Source organism: Callorhinchus milii, unplaced genomic scaffold (genome assembly GCF_018977255.1).
Source record: "Callorhinchus milii isolate IMCB2004 unplaced genomic scaffold, IMCB_Cmil_1.0 Scaffold5, whole genome shotgun sequence".
NCBI lineage: Eukaryota > Metazoa > Chordata > Chondrichthyes > Chimaeriformes > Callorhinchidae > Callorhinchus > Callorhinchus milii.
In genome coordinates this window covers 9,213,994-9,231,489 of record NW_024704746.1, presented here as the reverse complement: position 1 = coordinate 9,231,489, position 17,496 = coordinate 9,213,994, and the positions used below count along the sequence as shown (strand labels likewise).

The following is a 17,496-nucleotide window of genomic DNA, read 5'->3' as shown; positions in this document are numbered from 1 at the left end:
TGATATGGTGCCAGGGACTGCAGATGACCTGATCGGTCAGAATTTTGTTCCTGATCAACACATGTGCGCTTAATATCCAGTGAATGTAGTGTTAGGCTCAGCAGGGATCATTCTCCCCCTTCTCTGAGGGAGATGGCATTTGGCTCAGTAAGCCTTCTCTTTTCATAGTTTTGTAGCTATGAGGAAATCACCTACCCCATGACGACTACTCGGGCTGACTAAAGAGCTTCAGTTTAATCCCTTCCGACCCTTTTGCAAACATCACATATTAGAAGCTCCCTGTTGTCAGATGTAGTTAATCCAAACTTTACTGATCTGATCCCTGATCCTTCATTACGAAGAATAGGCAAGGAAAAGGGTCCAAACAGATCAGAGGAAACTCAAACCTAAAACCTTGGACATGTTCAGCTGTGGTGAACTGCTCAAGGGCACCTCTCTGGTTTGTCAGTTAAAATGCGTTTCTGCCTGTTCCCCAGAGAGTTATAGGTCCAGGTTGGTATTGTTCTCTGGGCACCCTTGCTTTTGATGCAGTTTTGAAAGTACGGCACAAGTGAAAAGCATCAAAAGAATGAAGCCCAAAGACTCCTGTGGGAGCTGTCGGGTAGGAAGTGAAGACTAAAATTGTCAATCGGCAAATGTATCCTGTTTAACATAGACTTCGGACCACTTCAGCTGGATCCTGAAAAGCGGGAGCAGTTATCTGACAATTGACCTGGGGATATACATAATGTATATATATTGGTCTCTACTGCTCGACTAATGATTCAAAATCCCAACGTGGAGCTTGAACTTGGAGGTCAGGGAGCTGCCAGGCTGACACCTGAGCCAGGCGAGATGCACCTGTATGAAATGCACACAACCTTGTTTTAATGTATGTAGGTGTTGGACACTTGACTTCATGTGATTTTGTTTGTGTATGAAACAGAGGTGGACAACAGCCTGATGGACCGCCTGGCTGAAATTAACAACACGCTTTCCATTCAGTGGGGCCGTCTGCAGAATATAAAGGACACTGTAGATATCACTGATGACTTGGCATCGAGATCGACCAATCGGGTACGGGATGTGGAGCAAATGATCTCAAATTCACGCAGAGAGCTGGAAAAGGGCAAGACACTGCTGGGGAACTTGGTAAGTGATCGAATGCAAACCCTCTTGAGATGCCAACATTAAAAATCAGCGATTTTTAGCTAAATTAAGGCATCCGTAAGATTTTCCTTGTGGGGTCAGACTTGTGTGGGAAAACCCTTCGCCATACATAAGAACCTCCAAACCAAACCTCTGAGAGTTATACATGTGTACGGTTCCAGAGATGTTTCATGCCCAGTCACAGGAGCTCCCATCAACCTGGGCTCCTTTCAGAGCAGAGCTCCTATGGGTTAACTTGATGCATGGTATAGAATTATCAGGAGTCTCCATTTAGGCATCTTGATAATTGCTTTGCTTTCACATGGACAAGAGCCTTGCGTCTCGGCAGCTGGGACTGGTGTAACCTCGCAGCTCCACCTCCTAGCGATGTCTTATAGTGAGCACAAAGAAATCAATGAGTGGAAGATTTAATTGTTTTTTCACCTCCCTATCTCCCCCTTTCTTGCAGTCAATAGCAACACCAGATTCCAGTGGCGATCCAAATAACATGACACTTCTGGCAGAAGAAGCTCGGAAACTTGCAGAAATGTGAGTGTTGCATTGATGGCAATGTTCCATGGTTGGTACACTGCCCTTTCATTCTGTGGGCCTTCGGTATAAAGTAAACAGATCCCAGATGTTTGTGTGGGTGGGGGGTTGGGGTGGAGGTAAAGCATGTTCTCTGTTGGCTGCATGGATCCTGAAGGAATTAATTTGAGTAGCAGGGACAGGAGTTCAAAAGCTGGAATAATATTAGTTTCTGTGCATTGATGTTCTTTAATTCGAGATGACACCAAAGTCAAACTTGGGAAATTTTATTAATTGGTAGCATTGATGTGATCTCCCCCTGCCTTTCAGTATTGTTACCATAAAAGACAGGATATATGGGTACTTGTTGATCATTTTGGTACAAAATGAAATATACACACAATAAGTATATTGCATCTCCATATAAATATATATTATGCACACATTCCGCCTGCTGTCTCTCCCTTATATATAATATATAAACATACACATCCACATATATATTCGTATATATATCATATACATAATACATCATACAACCATCTTGTGTGTGTTTTGAGAAAGAGATAGCATGTGTGTTGATCGTGGTGAAGTGAAGGGTTGCTGACATTCCCCTCCACCCCTCTGAAGCTGAAAGATCAAGCAAGCACGGGCGAAGAGGAATCTAAACTGATTCCTTGTCAAGAGATTCCAATGTCCTTGTCGGGCATTCCCAGGTCAGATACTTAATGGGCTAAAACAGTGGTGGTCAACCTGATATATGGCATAAATCAAGAAAATGTATTTTGTTGGTGAGACCATAAAGGATGGCTACCACTGGTCTAGAGAAACTAAGAGAAACCTGTGGTACAGATCAAATGTCTGTTGATACAGCTGCTCTTCACTTCATACAGGCACCAGAAGGAGGCGGACAGCATCGAGCAGACTGCCAAGGATGCCAACGACACGTCCACAAAAGCCTATGACTTACTGCAGAAAACGCTGGCGGGCGAAAGCGAAATTACAAACAACATTAACGACTTGAATAGGAAGTGAGTGAGGGATATTTTCGTGGCCTGCTTGTGGGGACACAATATCAGCTTGGGCATTGAGGAACTTTGTGCACAGATTTGGAGGTCACCAATTGATGCCAATTCACCATCAGGAAATGAGTTTGAACATCCATGGGAGTTAGATCATGGGACGAGATTTTGAAGGGAATCTCGTACAAGGTTGGAGTAAGAGTGAGGACACTTTGTAGGTTAGGACTATTGTCAATTAGTGATCCAGTATAACCTGACTGAGCCTAATGTATGCCAACAACAACAATTTGCATTTATAATAACTCCTTTCATATCGAGAGGATGACTGACGCACTTCACACAGTTGATTGAGTGCGGGCTGGGGAGTTTAAGGTAACCAAAAGCATGGTTGATGAGACGGATTCTAAATTGCGTTGCCAGGTATAACGAAGCTAAGGCCATGTCCTGGGAGCTGGAAAAGCAAGCCACTAAAGTGCACAGTGACGCACAGGAAGCTGGAAACAAGGCCTTAGAGATCTACGCCAACCTGACCAGCCTGCCAGCTGTGGACACCAAAGCCCTGGAGGTTCGTGCTTTCCTGAACAATGTATTAAAAAAGAATCTTATGCCTTTGGGGGCTAGAGAGGACGTGCAGTGTGTTTGCAATGGTATAAGATGAGGTTTTTGACCATCTTCTGATTGGCTCAGGGCCTGCATGTCACCTGTATTTGCTCGTAGGACAATGAAGTTGACAATGGTTCATGAGACAGATGAAATCTTCCCTCGCCCCGCCAAATATTGCCCCCTTGTCCCCTAGTTGGACCTCCCTGGTTTAAACCATCCTGAACCTGAAGAGCTAAAGAACATTTGTTTCTCTCTATTAGAATAAGGCGGATAAGATAATGAAGGAAGCGATGGATCTGGATGATGTGATTGACAACAAACTGAAGAATTACAATGATATGCGAGATGACCTGAAAGCCAAGGAGACTGAAGTCAAGAGCCTATTGGATAAAGGAAAAACTGAACAGCAGGTACAACCCAGCTTTCAGCGGCAGGTCTGGGGTGGAGGTGGGGGGAATAACACAAACTTTCTACCCACTTTATCTCTCTTTCACCCCCCACCCTCCCCCATATTAAACAGTCTAAAACCCTTGAAATGGCCATCTCTTTCTCTTCCACACCCCGCTTCACCTGCACATTGGATCTCCTCTTTATTTAGGTGAGCTGGGTGCATAACTCATGTAGAAACTCTTCACCAAATTTAAGAGTATTCCATCCATGTGACCTATGCGTGACAATTGCTGTGTTTGGAATGCAATAACCCCCACTCCCGTGTGTAATAACCAAAAGAGAGTTTTGCTGAACTACCACCCACCAATTTAAGTAAATTATATCCATTGTATTTACCTGTTGCCTCAAAAAATCCTGGGTAGAGAGAGACATTAGTGTATGCAAATTGACTGCCAAAAATACAGTCACTGCACAGGACTGAACCTTCCTTTAGTCTCTTCTCAAACCCATCACAAGTAAATTATCCCAATAAAGGAATACAACATGTGTTCCCTTCACTAATCGCAAAGACTTGCTTATTTCCAGCCTAAGGGTACTTTTCCAAATCTCTTTTAAATTGAAGGATCATTTTCTTCACTTTCTTAGTCATCCTCGTGATAGCTGTTGCCATCTGTTTGCAATAGCAATGAGCAGGAATAATTGTAAGCTGTGCAAAAAAAATGTAAACTGGGAACATGAATAAATAGCGCTTGGTGCTTCTTAGTGACGTGATGCATCAATCCCCGAATTTACAGTGCTTAAGTTTTATTTGGGAATTTTGTCCGGAATCCATGGGCGACTGATGAGCCACAGACGTTCAGTCCGATCGATTCTCTGTCTCTTTAAGACGGCCGACCAGTTGCTAGCCCGTGCGGATGCTGCTAAAGCCCTGGCTGAAGATGCTGCCAAGAAAGGAAAAGCTACGCTGCAAGAGGCCCAGGATATTCTCACAAACTTGCAAGGTTTGTAAAGGGGTCTTTTTTCTCCAATAACCTGGAGTACTGAGCATCAACAGTGCCTCCGCTACTGACTGCTGAACCCAAAGTCAGCACTCATTCCCCTGATTAACTCCAATACTAGTTATGTTCATGTTAATTTTGCGTTTTCTTAAAGAGGAGGATTTATTGGCATTCTGCAGTAAACGCCTGATAACAGGGTCTCGGCTTGGCTTGGCAACTACCGCTTAGTTCATCATGTTGTCATAAACCTGGATGCATTTATTTATGTACTTGTGCATATGCCTAACTCGCCACTCTGGATAGTTCATCACTGAGCCATTTTCCCTTGGAGTGACGAGTTATCAGGAGTTTCTTGGAAGTTTCTTTACGTGTCGTGACTTTGAATTCATCTAGTATTTGAACACAAAATACATACAATCACACCACTTTACAGTATATTCTGTGAAACGCTTTGATGTGGCTCTTGGCATGATAAAGTGCTACATCAAATGCAAGGATTATTATAGTCCACACTGACACTCTAATACTATGGGGTGTGCTGCATTGTCAGAGGTGCCATCCTTTAGATGAGACGTTAAATCAAGGTTTCCGGCCTATTCAGGTGAACATTAAAGATCCCACAGCACCATTCGATAAGAGAAGGGAATTTTTCTCGTTGGGCACCCAAGCTGGAGATAGGAACCGGAGGGTGGGTGGGGAGGGGATAGATGCCCCAAAACACGGTCAAAGAGGTATGTTTTGGGACAAGTCTTGAACAGGGGAGGGAAGGAACAAATTGGAGGGCCTCCAGGATGGAGAGTCAGAGAATGGGGGCTCAAAATGTTTGAAAGCTCGCCCGCGGATGATAGGGTGGGAAGGGTGGGGGATGTGAAGCAGGCTGGTGCTCGCTGAATGAAGAGAACGGCTGGTTGGGTAGGGTTGAAGGAGGTCCCAGAGATAGCATGTGGTGGGACCGTGGAGAGATTTAAAAGTTGAACACGATCCTCTGGGGAACTCGTGCACAGTAAGTGAAGAAACATCAACCAGCGATTGTGCCCAGTTATAGCTCTGGGTAGGATTTTATGGATCCTCAGACTACAGCATTTATGGTACAGCAAACTCCTGATAACTCATCACTCCAAGGGAAAAGGGCTCAGTGACAGGACTCCACTGTATGCACATTACCAGAAATTGACAAATCCTCAGTTTACCGCAGCAATTCTAGTAACTGTGATGGTCTGTTTGTCATGGGCAGATTTCGACAAGAGAGTGAATGACAACAAAACAGCAGCCGAGGAGGCATTGAAAAAGATTTCCAGCATTCAGGACACCATAGATGCCGCCAGTGCCAAGACGAAGCAGGCAGAGGATGCCTTGGGAACCGCAAGAATGGACGCCTCGGCGGCCAAGAAAACAGCTGAGGAAGCAGAACGAATTGCAACTAAATTGCAGACGGTAAAGTGACAACTACAACAACTTGCATTTAGCTAGCGCCCTTCACGCGCGTAGCATCTCGGACCTCTCTCTGTGTGTCAAGCCTGGCACAGTTGGTAGCACTCTCGCCTCTTGAGTCAAAAGATTGTGGCTTTAAGCTCCACATCAGGATTCATAGTCTGGGCTGACACTCCAGCAAGTTGCTGGGGTGACCCTCTGCATTGTTGGAGGTGTCTCCCTTCGGATGAGATGTTAATCCGAGGTCCCGACTGCCTGTTCAGGTGAACATTAAAGATCCCGAGGCATTATTCGAAAAGAGAAGGAGGAGTTTCTCCCGGTGTCCTCGACAGCAATCCCACAGATTAAATCAGTCGCTTACTTCATGGCTGTTTGTTGAACGTTGCTGTGCACAAACTGGCTGCCGTGTTTCACCCACAAAACACAGTCACTCCACTTTACAGTAAACCCTGCAAAGCACTCCTACCGGATGCTGCGTTAAATGTCCGTCCGACAACTTTCTTTCATTCTAGAACGCTGCAAAAACCAAGCAAGACGCGGACGACACCTTTGACAAGGCCATGAAGTTGGCAAATGAAGTGAACGACATGAAGCAGCAAATGAACGAAGTGGAGGATGAACTGACGGCCAAGCAGACCGAGGCGGACCAGGACATGATGATGGCGAATATGGTGAGATTTCAAATGATTGGCTCTGGAGGTTTCAGTGCGGAGGATAAACCGCGAATGACTGTCATCTCGCTTTGTAATTCCTCTCTGAATTAATGCTTAAATGGAGCCGTAAACTCGCTGAGATTTCGCCCACAAAATGCAGTCAATTCACTTTACACTGCATCCTGTGAAGCACTTTGAGACATCTCGAAGACGTGATAAGGCGCTATATCAAAAGCAAGGATTATTATTCTTATTTTCTTAGAGCTACCGTGGGTTCCCAGGCGTGTTCTAAAGTGATGTCTGGTCAGAATCGGCTGCTCGGGCTGTTGCTAATGTTGCCACGTGGTGTTTTCAGGCTTCACAAGCTGCCCAAGAGGCTGATGAAAATGCACGAAAGGCCAAGAAAGCTGTGCAGAACGTACTGAACACAGTCAACAAGCTGCTGGGAGAGCTGGGTATGTGTTACAGGAAGCCCGGCTCAGGCCGGCCACACAGAACGTTTCATTTTTGCAGTGTTTTGTAGAATTGCACAGTTGATTTGCACGCCTCATTTTTCTCTTCCCACCCACTACATGCATGCACCTGCGTATTCGTCCTTTCTCACGCTCTTGCACAACTTCTCTCTCTCTCTCTCCCTCTCTCTACTGCTCTCTCAAAAACACGCTTACAGCCAGAAATCAGGTTAAACATAGTAATGTGTGACAAGCAAGCTGAATGAGTCATTCACATGGTCATGCCTGTTTGTGGTTATTTGCTGGCACAAAACTGGGTTTGTCTCCACAACCGATCACTACACTTGACGGCAATCACTTACAAAGAGCTTTAAAGCGTTTGGCTGTAACCGGGCACTGTAAAGTACACTCCAGATAGCATGAGGCATTTCCCTAGTATTTATTAAGGGGACAAATACTTTCAAGTAACAACTATTTGACACACGCTTTTGGTCATCTTTCCCCTCCCCAACTCCCTCAGACCCCACCCACAGTTCAGTTGCCAAACTAGGATTGTTCAGTGCCTTTAGGGCTATGTAAATTTGTATTGTGTCGTTTGTACGAACGGAAGCCTTGAGCTTTGACTTGATCGTGACTCCCACCATGCCTCCCTGTATTCAGTTGCCTTGTTTTACTTGTTGACCAGTTGGAGAAGCTCTGGGAGTTGAGTGGTGGGGAAGGGGATTTGTATGATTTCCATAAACTTTCAACAAATCTGGACAAATCCTCACTTGTGATTAAACCGTTGACAAAGGCAGCGTTAGATTTCTGTTTAAAAAGAAAAAGTGAAGGATTTTAACATTGAGAGAGACGCAGTTCCCAAGAATGAAGGCAGACTCGAGCATCACAGAATCACAATTTTATTACAGGCTTCTACGCAGAAGTTGACATTTTTCTCGATATCATAAATAACCCCATTTGAACACTAAACTCTCAGGCGAGTGAAAGCAAGGTTTACAAACGACTTGCAGTTTAGCCAGGAACAATTTGTTTTGTTTAGTTTTTTTTTGGTTGCTTTGCAAAGCCAAAGCTTTTTGGCGTACATCTCTGTGCAAGAGCTGGGAACGAGATGAGGGAACATTCCCTTCAGATTAACGAGTCATTCACATGGTGGTTGCCTGTGGGACACTGCTGTGCGCAAATTGGCTGCCAAATTCGCCTACAAATATGCAATACAAAACAATAGCAATGTACATTTATAAGGCACCTTTCACGTTGGGAGGACATCCCAAGGTGCGTGACATTCCTGGCTTGGCACCCGAGCTAGGGGTGGGGAGGGGAAAGATGACGGAAGGCGCAGTTAAAGAGGAAGGACTTGAGATGAACCTTGAAAGAGGTGTGGGAGGGAACAAGTCGGAGGGACTCTGGACTGAAGTTCCAGGGAGTGGGAGCAGATAGGCAGTAAGCCAATAGTGACCGGGGGGGGGAGGGGGTGTTGAAGCCAGCTGCTGAGCAAAGGGAGTTGTCCCACTGTACGTTAAAAACTTGATGGAACCCTTTGAGACGTTTCGATACAATATGGCACTATTATCAGATGTGAAAGTTGTTGTTATTATTATGGCTCTGAGGTCCTTGAATGTAAAGATTTGTAAAGACTAACTTGTTCCACGACTAACAAAGCAACTCGTAGTAACTGGCAGCTGTTTATTTTCCGTTTATTTTTTTTCCCCTGAGTTACAATCTTACAGAGCCAAGCTACACAGTGTTGCTTTGTTGACGCTGCATTCGAGTCTGACAGCACACGAGAAGATAATTTAGTGCGTGGAAACTTTCCACCTCCTCCATGTGCCCAGAGCCTTCCTTCTAAAGCATTTCTCACCTTCCTACAGCAGATAATCTAAGCAGATGCCCTCGGTTGTTGGCCAAAGTTCAGCTGTCTATACTATCAGTCTGAATGAATGTCCTTGGTTCATCTGCGTACACAGCCAACCTTTGTTGGATTTTAAGTGTTCAAAAGGAAGGTGGGGAGAAAATTGCGACAACAGGTCTTGACAGACAGAACCCCTGGGAAAGTGGCTTTACGTTTTTGTTTTATTAAAGGGATTCGTCCTCCCAATCGTGCAGTGGATAAGCCCAGCGACCGAAAGGTGTCTGTTTTGATGCCAAATTTGGTGATCTCAGCCTGGGTGGCATGTTGTAAAGCAATCACCTTTAGTGCATCCTCTTCCCTTCCTCCATGGGCTTGGGGGAGCGAGGGAATTCACTGCTCAAAATGGTATCCAGTAACATCTATTGGGAAATTTGTATATGTGGATACCTGGGGAGATCAGGATCTGCGTTTGGTGTCCTCTCGAGGCTCTTGGAATAAATGGCCAATTCTAAGGCTTATTAGAGCACTTGCCTCGCAAGCGAAAGGATCTGGATTGAATTCCTGACAGGGTGAAACGTCAGGCAAGTTTCCATACTCCACACCAAGGAATAAGTAGGAATCCAGCTGTTAGTCAATTGGCGGATCATTTTTCTGGGGGTAATAATCCTTTAAAAATAATAATAATCTTATTAATTTGGTCACTCAATCCACAACTGTTTGTGGGATACTGCTCTTCACCGATAAAATATACAGTCAATTCACTTTACAGTATATCCTGAAGCTCTTTAAGACGTCTGGAAGATGTGATAAGGCACTATATCAAATGCAAGGATTATTATTATTGTTTATTATAATTAACCAATCCACTGTCATTCGAAAGGACTATTTTTTCCTTCATACAGGCAAATTCTAATTCCTTTGGATGGACCTTGTGTGTGCTCTATTTGCAGGTCAACTGGATAATGTGGATGTAAGCAAGCTGAAGGAGATTGAGGAGACTCTCAACAAGGCTAAGGATCAGATGAAGAACAGCGATTTGGAACAGAAGCTGGAAGATCTAGACAAAGCTGCCAAGGAGCAAGAAAATGCAATAAACGCCTATGGCCAAGACATTATTGATATCATCAAGGACATTGAAAACCTCGATGACATCAAAAAAACGTTACCTCCAGGATGTTACAATACCCAATCTCTGGAGACCCCATAGTTAACCTCTTGTTCACCGTGTCCTATCCATTACCTAAAGTGACAATGTATGGAGAATTGTCTTATTACCAAAATTTCTCAACGTCAGACAACATCATTCAAAGTGTTCCAAGGCTCATAAATGAAACTCCTCAGGCATCAAATGCAGCTGCTTGGATGAAGCGTGAGACTGTGGACTTTGGGGTGGGTGAGAGTGACATACCTACAATGGCAAGCTTCTGCGATTTTCCCCCAGATGAACTGAGTCCATGTTAAAAGGGACTGCCTGAGAAAGCCACACTCCACGCGCCCGATTTACTCTGCGCCATTAGACTTGTTGTGAGATGTCAGACCTGAAGTTGATGTACGCACAGAGAGAGAGAATGAAAAAGCGCTGACGAATATGCGGTTTAATCTGCTGCAACAAAAAGGAGAGGGCCAGCTTCAATTAGTGTAATGGTGTTTTAGAGCAAAAAAAATCAATAAGCTATTACTGTAGGTCTGTTCTCTCCTCCTGCTGTACAGAGGCACCGTATCTCGATTGCATTCACATCACTGAATATGAACATATCTTTCTAATGTATTTCTTCCCTCCCTCTCTTCCCCACCCCATTACACACAGCAAATGTTGAGACTTAGCTGTGAAGGATCATAGCTTATCATTAACCTAATGCATTTCTTCCTCACTGCTCATTAAAAACACACATCACTGTAGGGTAGCAATAAGTCACTTTGTAAACGCTGTATACAGTATTCATGACATAAACCTGATGAAACACCGTGAAAGCTGGTCTTCTCATTGGAAAAGCCAAATTATTTGTTTAACACTAATGCTCCCCCCCATTCCTCTTCCCTGGTCGCTCCATCCTCACTTACAGCTATTTGGTAACAGAAGTCAACATTTTCCATAGAATCCAATCCCATGGACAACTGTACTTGTCAATTCCCAAGATCGCTGCTTCATCAATGTCAATAACTAAAAGCAGAACTGTTTTTATATATACACACACATACACACACACAGCGACACTCTATGCAACTTTGTACATTGCGTAGCAAAATTTACCTGATACACTGGTGCTATTAATTATTTCAAATGTTATATTTTTGTGTGAATGTGTTTTTTTTATCATGGAATAGAGTGAGAAAATGTCTTTTTGTTTTTCTTTTTTGTCTGTGTAAATATACTCAATGTTTCAGGACTGGCTCTGTGAGTTAACCCTCTCCACCCTCAATTCCCCCCCCCTCCTCCTCCCCAACACAAACATACATACCGTTTCAGCAATAGTAACCAAATTTTAAACTGGCTTCCAACTGTTTTGCATCCTATTCCTGTAGTATTGTGTTCTGCTTGCTTGTATACACAGCCTAGTTATTGTTTAATAGACCTGGCTTAATATTTTTTCTTGTGGTGTTCGTTCACCAACCCCGCACCCCCGCCTCACTCCGAAAAACTAATAGTAACGTGTAAATGTATTTCAGTATGTCGAGATTTGAATGGCACCCTCCCCCCCCACCGAGTGTTAATACACCCTCACCCTCTCACCCTCCTCTTTATACTTAGATTTTGTTGTTTTTCTTAAATAAAAAATATTTACAGAAAGGTGCTTCATACCATTCACCGTGTTCAGAAGTTTGATATAAAAGGCCGGAAATCAAAAAGGTTTGTCAGGCTGAGCCATTGATCCGTCTACTTCAGAGCGAAAGTCATGGCCTTTTTTTTTGCCCTATAACCCTGACGGTGAATTGCCAGCCAGATTAACTCCTGCAAAATTAATTTTGATGTAAAATTTAAATCAGTGTTTGCCTGCGTCTTTTTTTTTGGTCTGTCCGTGCCTTCTGGCCACAACATAACTCTTTTAACTACTATACCCTGTTCAAATATTATTGCTAGTTTACTTAATAATCGTCTATAAATGCACACAGTTAACGCCTGAACCTATCACCAAATTGGTTTTTTACTATAAGTGGGAGGGGGAGGGGGGTGCAAGATTTATCTAATAAGCACTGGGCAGGTCTAAATGGTTGCACGCTCTTTCCCAATACTGTACCTGAGACAAAGGAGATTCATTTCGAATCGGAAACTCACCAGTTGTAGCCTCTACCTGTGGCTGTGCTTAGCGGATGCAGCAGCTTTTTTTTAGTTAACGTTTCCTTTTTTACAGCAGTAACTCTCTTTAGTATTTATCATGCAAGGAAGCGAATTAACGGGGGAAAAAATTATGGCGCTTGATCGTCCACCAATCGCACTGAGCTATTCACGTGTTGAATGGAGAGACGTGATGAGCACCTGGTATTTTTCAACTGTGAGAGCCAGATCAGTACTGTCTATTCCTATGACTTTATGTTTAGCCTTTATGCCTTAAAAACGACACCACGCTGTTGGGAAAGACGTGCAACACGTATACAATTTTATGTATAAAACAGTATTTCTTATTTATAAGTCGCAATATTTGTAATCTTTATCCAGGTTTTCCTTGTGCGTTGCACATTCTCGTTTGTAATGGTGTGACTTGAAACACTGCTTTCCTTAAGATCTATCTCGACCCAACGCAGTGGCCAAAACGCCTGGCAGATTATTGTTTAATACCATTTTGTTTTGCCTGTAAATCAAATTGTACCATTTAAATAAATAAATAATGTGGTATTACAGGAATCGTGCATTCAGATTGGTCAACATTGTTATATTGGATGTTCTTGAAGCTTTGTGTTTTAACTTTCAGCGACTTTTAGCCCCATCCACCAACCTCCCCATTCACACCTAGTCTCCAGTATTCTCTCTCAAACATCCCTTCGCCTTGTGCCTTCTTTCTCTGTTTTCAAAGTCCTCCTAAAAACCTCTTTTGCGACTTGCCTCTTTGACGGTGCTTTTGATCATCTTTTCATATTCCCATCCTATTCGGGGAATTCTTGTCTCTACCAGCTCAGAGGCTCAGCCAGCAGTGTAAAACTCTTCTTACACGTCGTCCTGGAGTGAAAGACAACAACAGTAACATTTGTATAGCTCCTTTCATGTCGGGAGGATGTCCCAAGGCGCTGGATAGGGGAGGGTGGAAGGCAGGGAGGCAAGCAGGGGGATCGAAAGCACGGTCGAAGAGGAGGGTCTTGAGATGGTTCTTGAAGGAGGCAAGGGAGCGGGCGAAGTGGACGGACTGCGGGATGGAATTCCAACGGGTGGAGGCAGAGTGGCAGAAGGCCTGCCCGTCAATGGCAGGATGGTAGGCGGGTTAGGAGGTCACAGAGGTAGGGAGGAACAAGGCCAAGGAGGTCTTTGAAGATGAGGAGCAGGATCTTGAACTGTATCCTCTTGTGTGATGGGAAGCAAGTGGAGTCGGGCGAGGATGGGGGTGATAGGGTCATGGAGCCTAGTGCAGGAGAGGATACGCGCTGCAGAGTTCTGAATGCTCTATGGAGGGAGAAGTTGGAGAGGCCAACAAACAAGGTGTTTACATAGCCAAGTCTCAATGTTATGAATGCATGTATGACGGTTTGCGGTGTGAGACAGTGGCGACGTTGCGGAGATGGGGGAAGGCAGAGCGGGTCATGGCACGGATGTGGGGTAGAAAGGATAGTTGAGTGACAAACAAGACGCCAGGTTCCGGACTGTGTAAGACACTGTATAAATGTAAATTGTATTGCATTAAAACCCATCTCTTTGCCTTCAGCGAACATCTTCAAACCCCAACCCCTGCCTCCCACCCTGCTCAATGCTCCACACCATCCCTATGAAACGCTTTGATCGTCTTCCCAAAACCCAGTTGGAGTTAAACTGGAAGGGCGGGGAGGAAGATGGTAATCAAAGGCGCGGTTGAAAAGATGGATCTTAAGGTGGAGAGGAGGGGGTGAGGTGGAGGGACTCCCAAGAGCGGGGACAGATGGCTGAAAGCTTGCCCAATGATTTGGGAGGGGGGGGAGACATGAAGCTGTTGGTGTGTGCAGACTAAGAAATCAACACCTCCTCAAAAGGACTTTTTATTAGGTTTTTTTTGTTAGATGTGAACTCTTCACTTTCTTCAGTAATCTGACGGGAGATAATACCTAAACCTCTGCAGCGAGTAGCTAAGACGTTCCTGTTCTGGGAATGGAAGCACCACACATCTGCTGCTTAGTTTACCCAGCTGTGCTTGGGAACCAGGCCTGCAAATCTGCTTGCAGTTAGGAGATGGATCAGGAGGGCAGCTCTGTTGTAAGAATTGCTGCATTGCCAGAGGCACCCTCCCCCAGTGACACAACACAGTCAGTCGGCTTAAAGATCGCTTTTCTGAGGCCCGTACTGAGCTGACCTGGCTCTGCACGCTCGGTGTAAAACACCCCTGATTGAGGTGTTTCAAATGATAAAGGGATTTGATAGGGTAGATACAGAGAAACTATTTCCTCTGGTGGGGGAATTCAGAACAAGGGGGCATCATCTTAAAATTAGAGCTGGGCTATTTAGGATTGAAATTAGGAAACACTTTTTCACCCAAAGCCTTTGCATGAAAAAGTGGAGAACTGGAACTCTGCCCCCAAAATATATTTATTTTTATAATCATACACACATATAATATATATTATCCTTTGGATAATATATGTTATATGTGTATAATTATCTGTGTTCTTTTAGCAGAGATGTATGTATACAAGTATATGTGCTCTTTTTGTGGTTGGAGAGCAAAATGGATAATCATATTAATCCTTGAATTTAATATAGAAATATAGTGCCTTATCACATTGTTGCCTGTTATGTTACCAGTGCTCTTGCCTGCTCAGCCTCCACCATCTCTGGACAAGCTTTCAGCCATTCTGACCTTTCCTCCCTGGATCCCAGCACGAGTCCTGTTGCCCCAAGAGAGGAGAGCAAACAACTTTTTGTTTTCAATCCAATCCTTCTGTCCCATTGTAGGCGCTTTTGTTTATTTGGTATAAATATTTGTTAAATTTTCTCCATTGTTTGTTTCTCTGGTCAACATTAAATCTTATGTTCATCTTAAACAAGCCAGGGAAAGGGCCCAGGCTTCAGGTTTTAGGTTGAAAGGCCAGACTCCAAGAATGTTCAACAATAAGAGCATCAGGATGGGTGGAGGGTAGGAGTAGAACTGAGGTACAGATCTAATAGAATAGGAGCCTGTTCCCCTCTTTAAGAACCAAGTAATGGCTTTACTAACTGTGCTCTTGGGAGGGGTTGCAACTTCTAAAATCATTTGTTAATTTAATTTTTTTTCGGTAGCAAGATTTTAAGATTGCAAGTTGGCTCAGGACATACAGAGATCATGAGAAACCCTGGCATGTAGACAATATATTCTAAAGATCTTCAGGCTAGTGCTCACCAGATGAAAGCATAGCTTTTTGTTGGTGGGGTGGGGAGCATGTGCATTGATGAAACATTTGTGCTGCATCAAATTACATTTCCCATAATATTAAAAGAATTTGAAAACTATGCCGATGGCATGCTTACAATAATCCTGGCATCAAAATGTATCACATCCAAGGCTGATCTTCCCTCACCTAAAGTATGCATTAAGCAGCATTGGATAGTCATCATGAGTGGTAGCCCTGACTGATACTTCAGTGCGTTACGTTGTCTGAGAGGCCATCCTTAGGATGAGTCGTTAAACCCAGTTCCCGTCTCCCTTTCCAGGTGGGTGTTAAAGGTCCCATGACACTATTCGAAAAGAGAAGGGAGTTTCCTCCGGTGTCCTGGTCTACAATCCCCCCAAAAATATTCATTACTCACTCCATGGGTGTTTGTGGGACATTGCTGTGCATAAAACTAGCTGCTGCATTCATCCACAAATGCACAGCCACTCCACCTTATAGTATATTTAATGAAGTGCTTTGGGACGTCCTCCTGATGTGAAAGGCACTATACCAAACACAAGGATTATTATTATTTTTATAACTCTGCTTCCAACCCTACCTTTGACTGGGTTTGCCGTTATCTTTCCCTCTGCACGGCCCAGCTTGGGTATCCAGCCAGCTGTGCAAAGCACTTTGAGATGTCCTCCCAGCTTGAAAGGTGATATTTAAATGCTAATTGTATTGCACTGTAACTCTAGTGCTCGCGGTAATGCCACCCAGCTTAGATCAACTTGTTCAATAAAGATCAAACTTTGAACCTCGCCCACAAAATACACAGTACAGTATATACTGTGAAGTGCTTTGGGATGTCTCCATGACCTGGTACGGCGCTATATCAAATGCAAGGATTATTATTATTATCAGCTCATTTGGTAGAGATCAAATCTTGAACTTCGCTGCTCTGTATGTGTCCATTGGACATTAAGCAGCACCCCATACCATGCCATTATTGGGAGCAGATGATGTGAATCTGCGGCTGACCAGAAAGTTGGGAGAGGACAGGGACTCGATCTCTCTTAGTAAACAGCTAGGAATGTCTGAAATCCCACTGACTCATCCCATCTGTATCCGAGTGTGAAATATTATTTCTGGTGATTTGACGCTCGCCAAGTTTGTTCCAGCATCTCTAATTCAAAAAGCTAAGCCACATTGTTTGGTCTATTTTTTTAAAAAAAAAGAAATAAGAATTCCTTATCTTTCCCGAATAATATAAATTCTAAGAGGCAAAAATACAGCAACCCAGCTGTTCTATGGTAAAGGAGAAATGTCCGGGCCAGTGCTATGTGTGCTACAAAGAGTGTCGTGGTTCCCAATTGACCCGGACCTTTGGGAATATCAGACAAATGTTTCTCCATGTGAATTTCTTCACACAGAGAGAATTGTTGGGATATGGAATGCCCTGCCAAGTTAGATGGTGGAGGCAGAGTCCATTGTGGGTTTCAAGAGCGAAGTAGAAAGATAAAGTTTTGAGGGGATGCAGTATAATAATAATAATTCTTGCATTTGATGCAGTCTTATTACATCACTGAAACGTCTAAAAGAGCTTCACAGAATATATTGTAAAGAGTATTGATTATGTATTTTGTTGGCAAAAAGCAGTAGCCAATTGTCCCACAGCACTGGCTCACAAACAATCGTGGATTAAGTGACCATAATTTTGGGGGAAGGGATTATTTATTATTATTATGTGGGGATAGGGTGAGCTCTGAGAGTTAGTGCAGACTAGCTGGGCTGAATGGCTTCCTTCTTCACTGTAAATTTCTATGACTCTATGATCGTGTCAGCCTGGCTCAGTCAGTGCCACTCAACGCCTGGCCTCCCATTTGGGTCCCACTTTGAACTTTTGAGGATTGAGGTTTGTCTTTTTGCCTCCTTAACCTTCGCTCCCATCACTATCTTGCTTCCACTGCCGTTTGCTTT

General features: G+C 43.9%; 1 protein-coding gene across 1 annotated transcript in view; it reads left to right on the top strand.

Annotated features, from left to right (window-relative positions):
* Positions 1 to 12,895, top strand: part of lamc1 (laminin, gamma 1) — a 125,123-nt gene extending 112,228 nt beyond the window's left edge. The window contains exons 19-28 of the mRNA XM_042334965.1: positions 926 to 1,131; positions 1,598 to 1,677; positions 2,550 to 2,687; positions 3,099 to 3,243; positions 3,542 to 3,691; positions 4,558 to 4,672; positions 5,904 to 6,103; positions 6,613 to 6,771; positions 7,109 to 7,208; positions 10,005 to 12,895. Of these exons, the coding sequence (XP_042190899.1) occupies positions 926 to 1,131; positions 1,598 to 1,677; positions 2,550 to 2,687; positions 3,099 to 3,243; positions 3,542 to 3,691; positions 4,558 to 4,672; positions 5,904 to 6,103; positions 6,613 to 6,771; positions 7,109 to 7,208; positions 10,005 to 10,261 (1,550 nt within the window). The 3' untranslated portion in view covers positions 10,262 to 12,895. The remainder of the gene's footprint in view (positions 1 to 925; positions 1,132 to 1,597; positions 1,678 to 2,549; positions 2,688 to 3,098; positions 3,244 to 3,541; positions 3,692 to 4,557; positions 4,673 to 5,903; positions 6,104 to 6,612; positions 6,772 to 7,108; positions 7,209 to 10,004) is intronic.
* Positions 12,896 to 17,496: the final 4,601 nt, after the last annotated feature.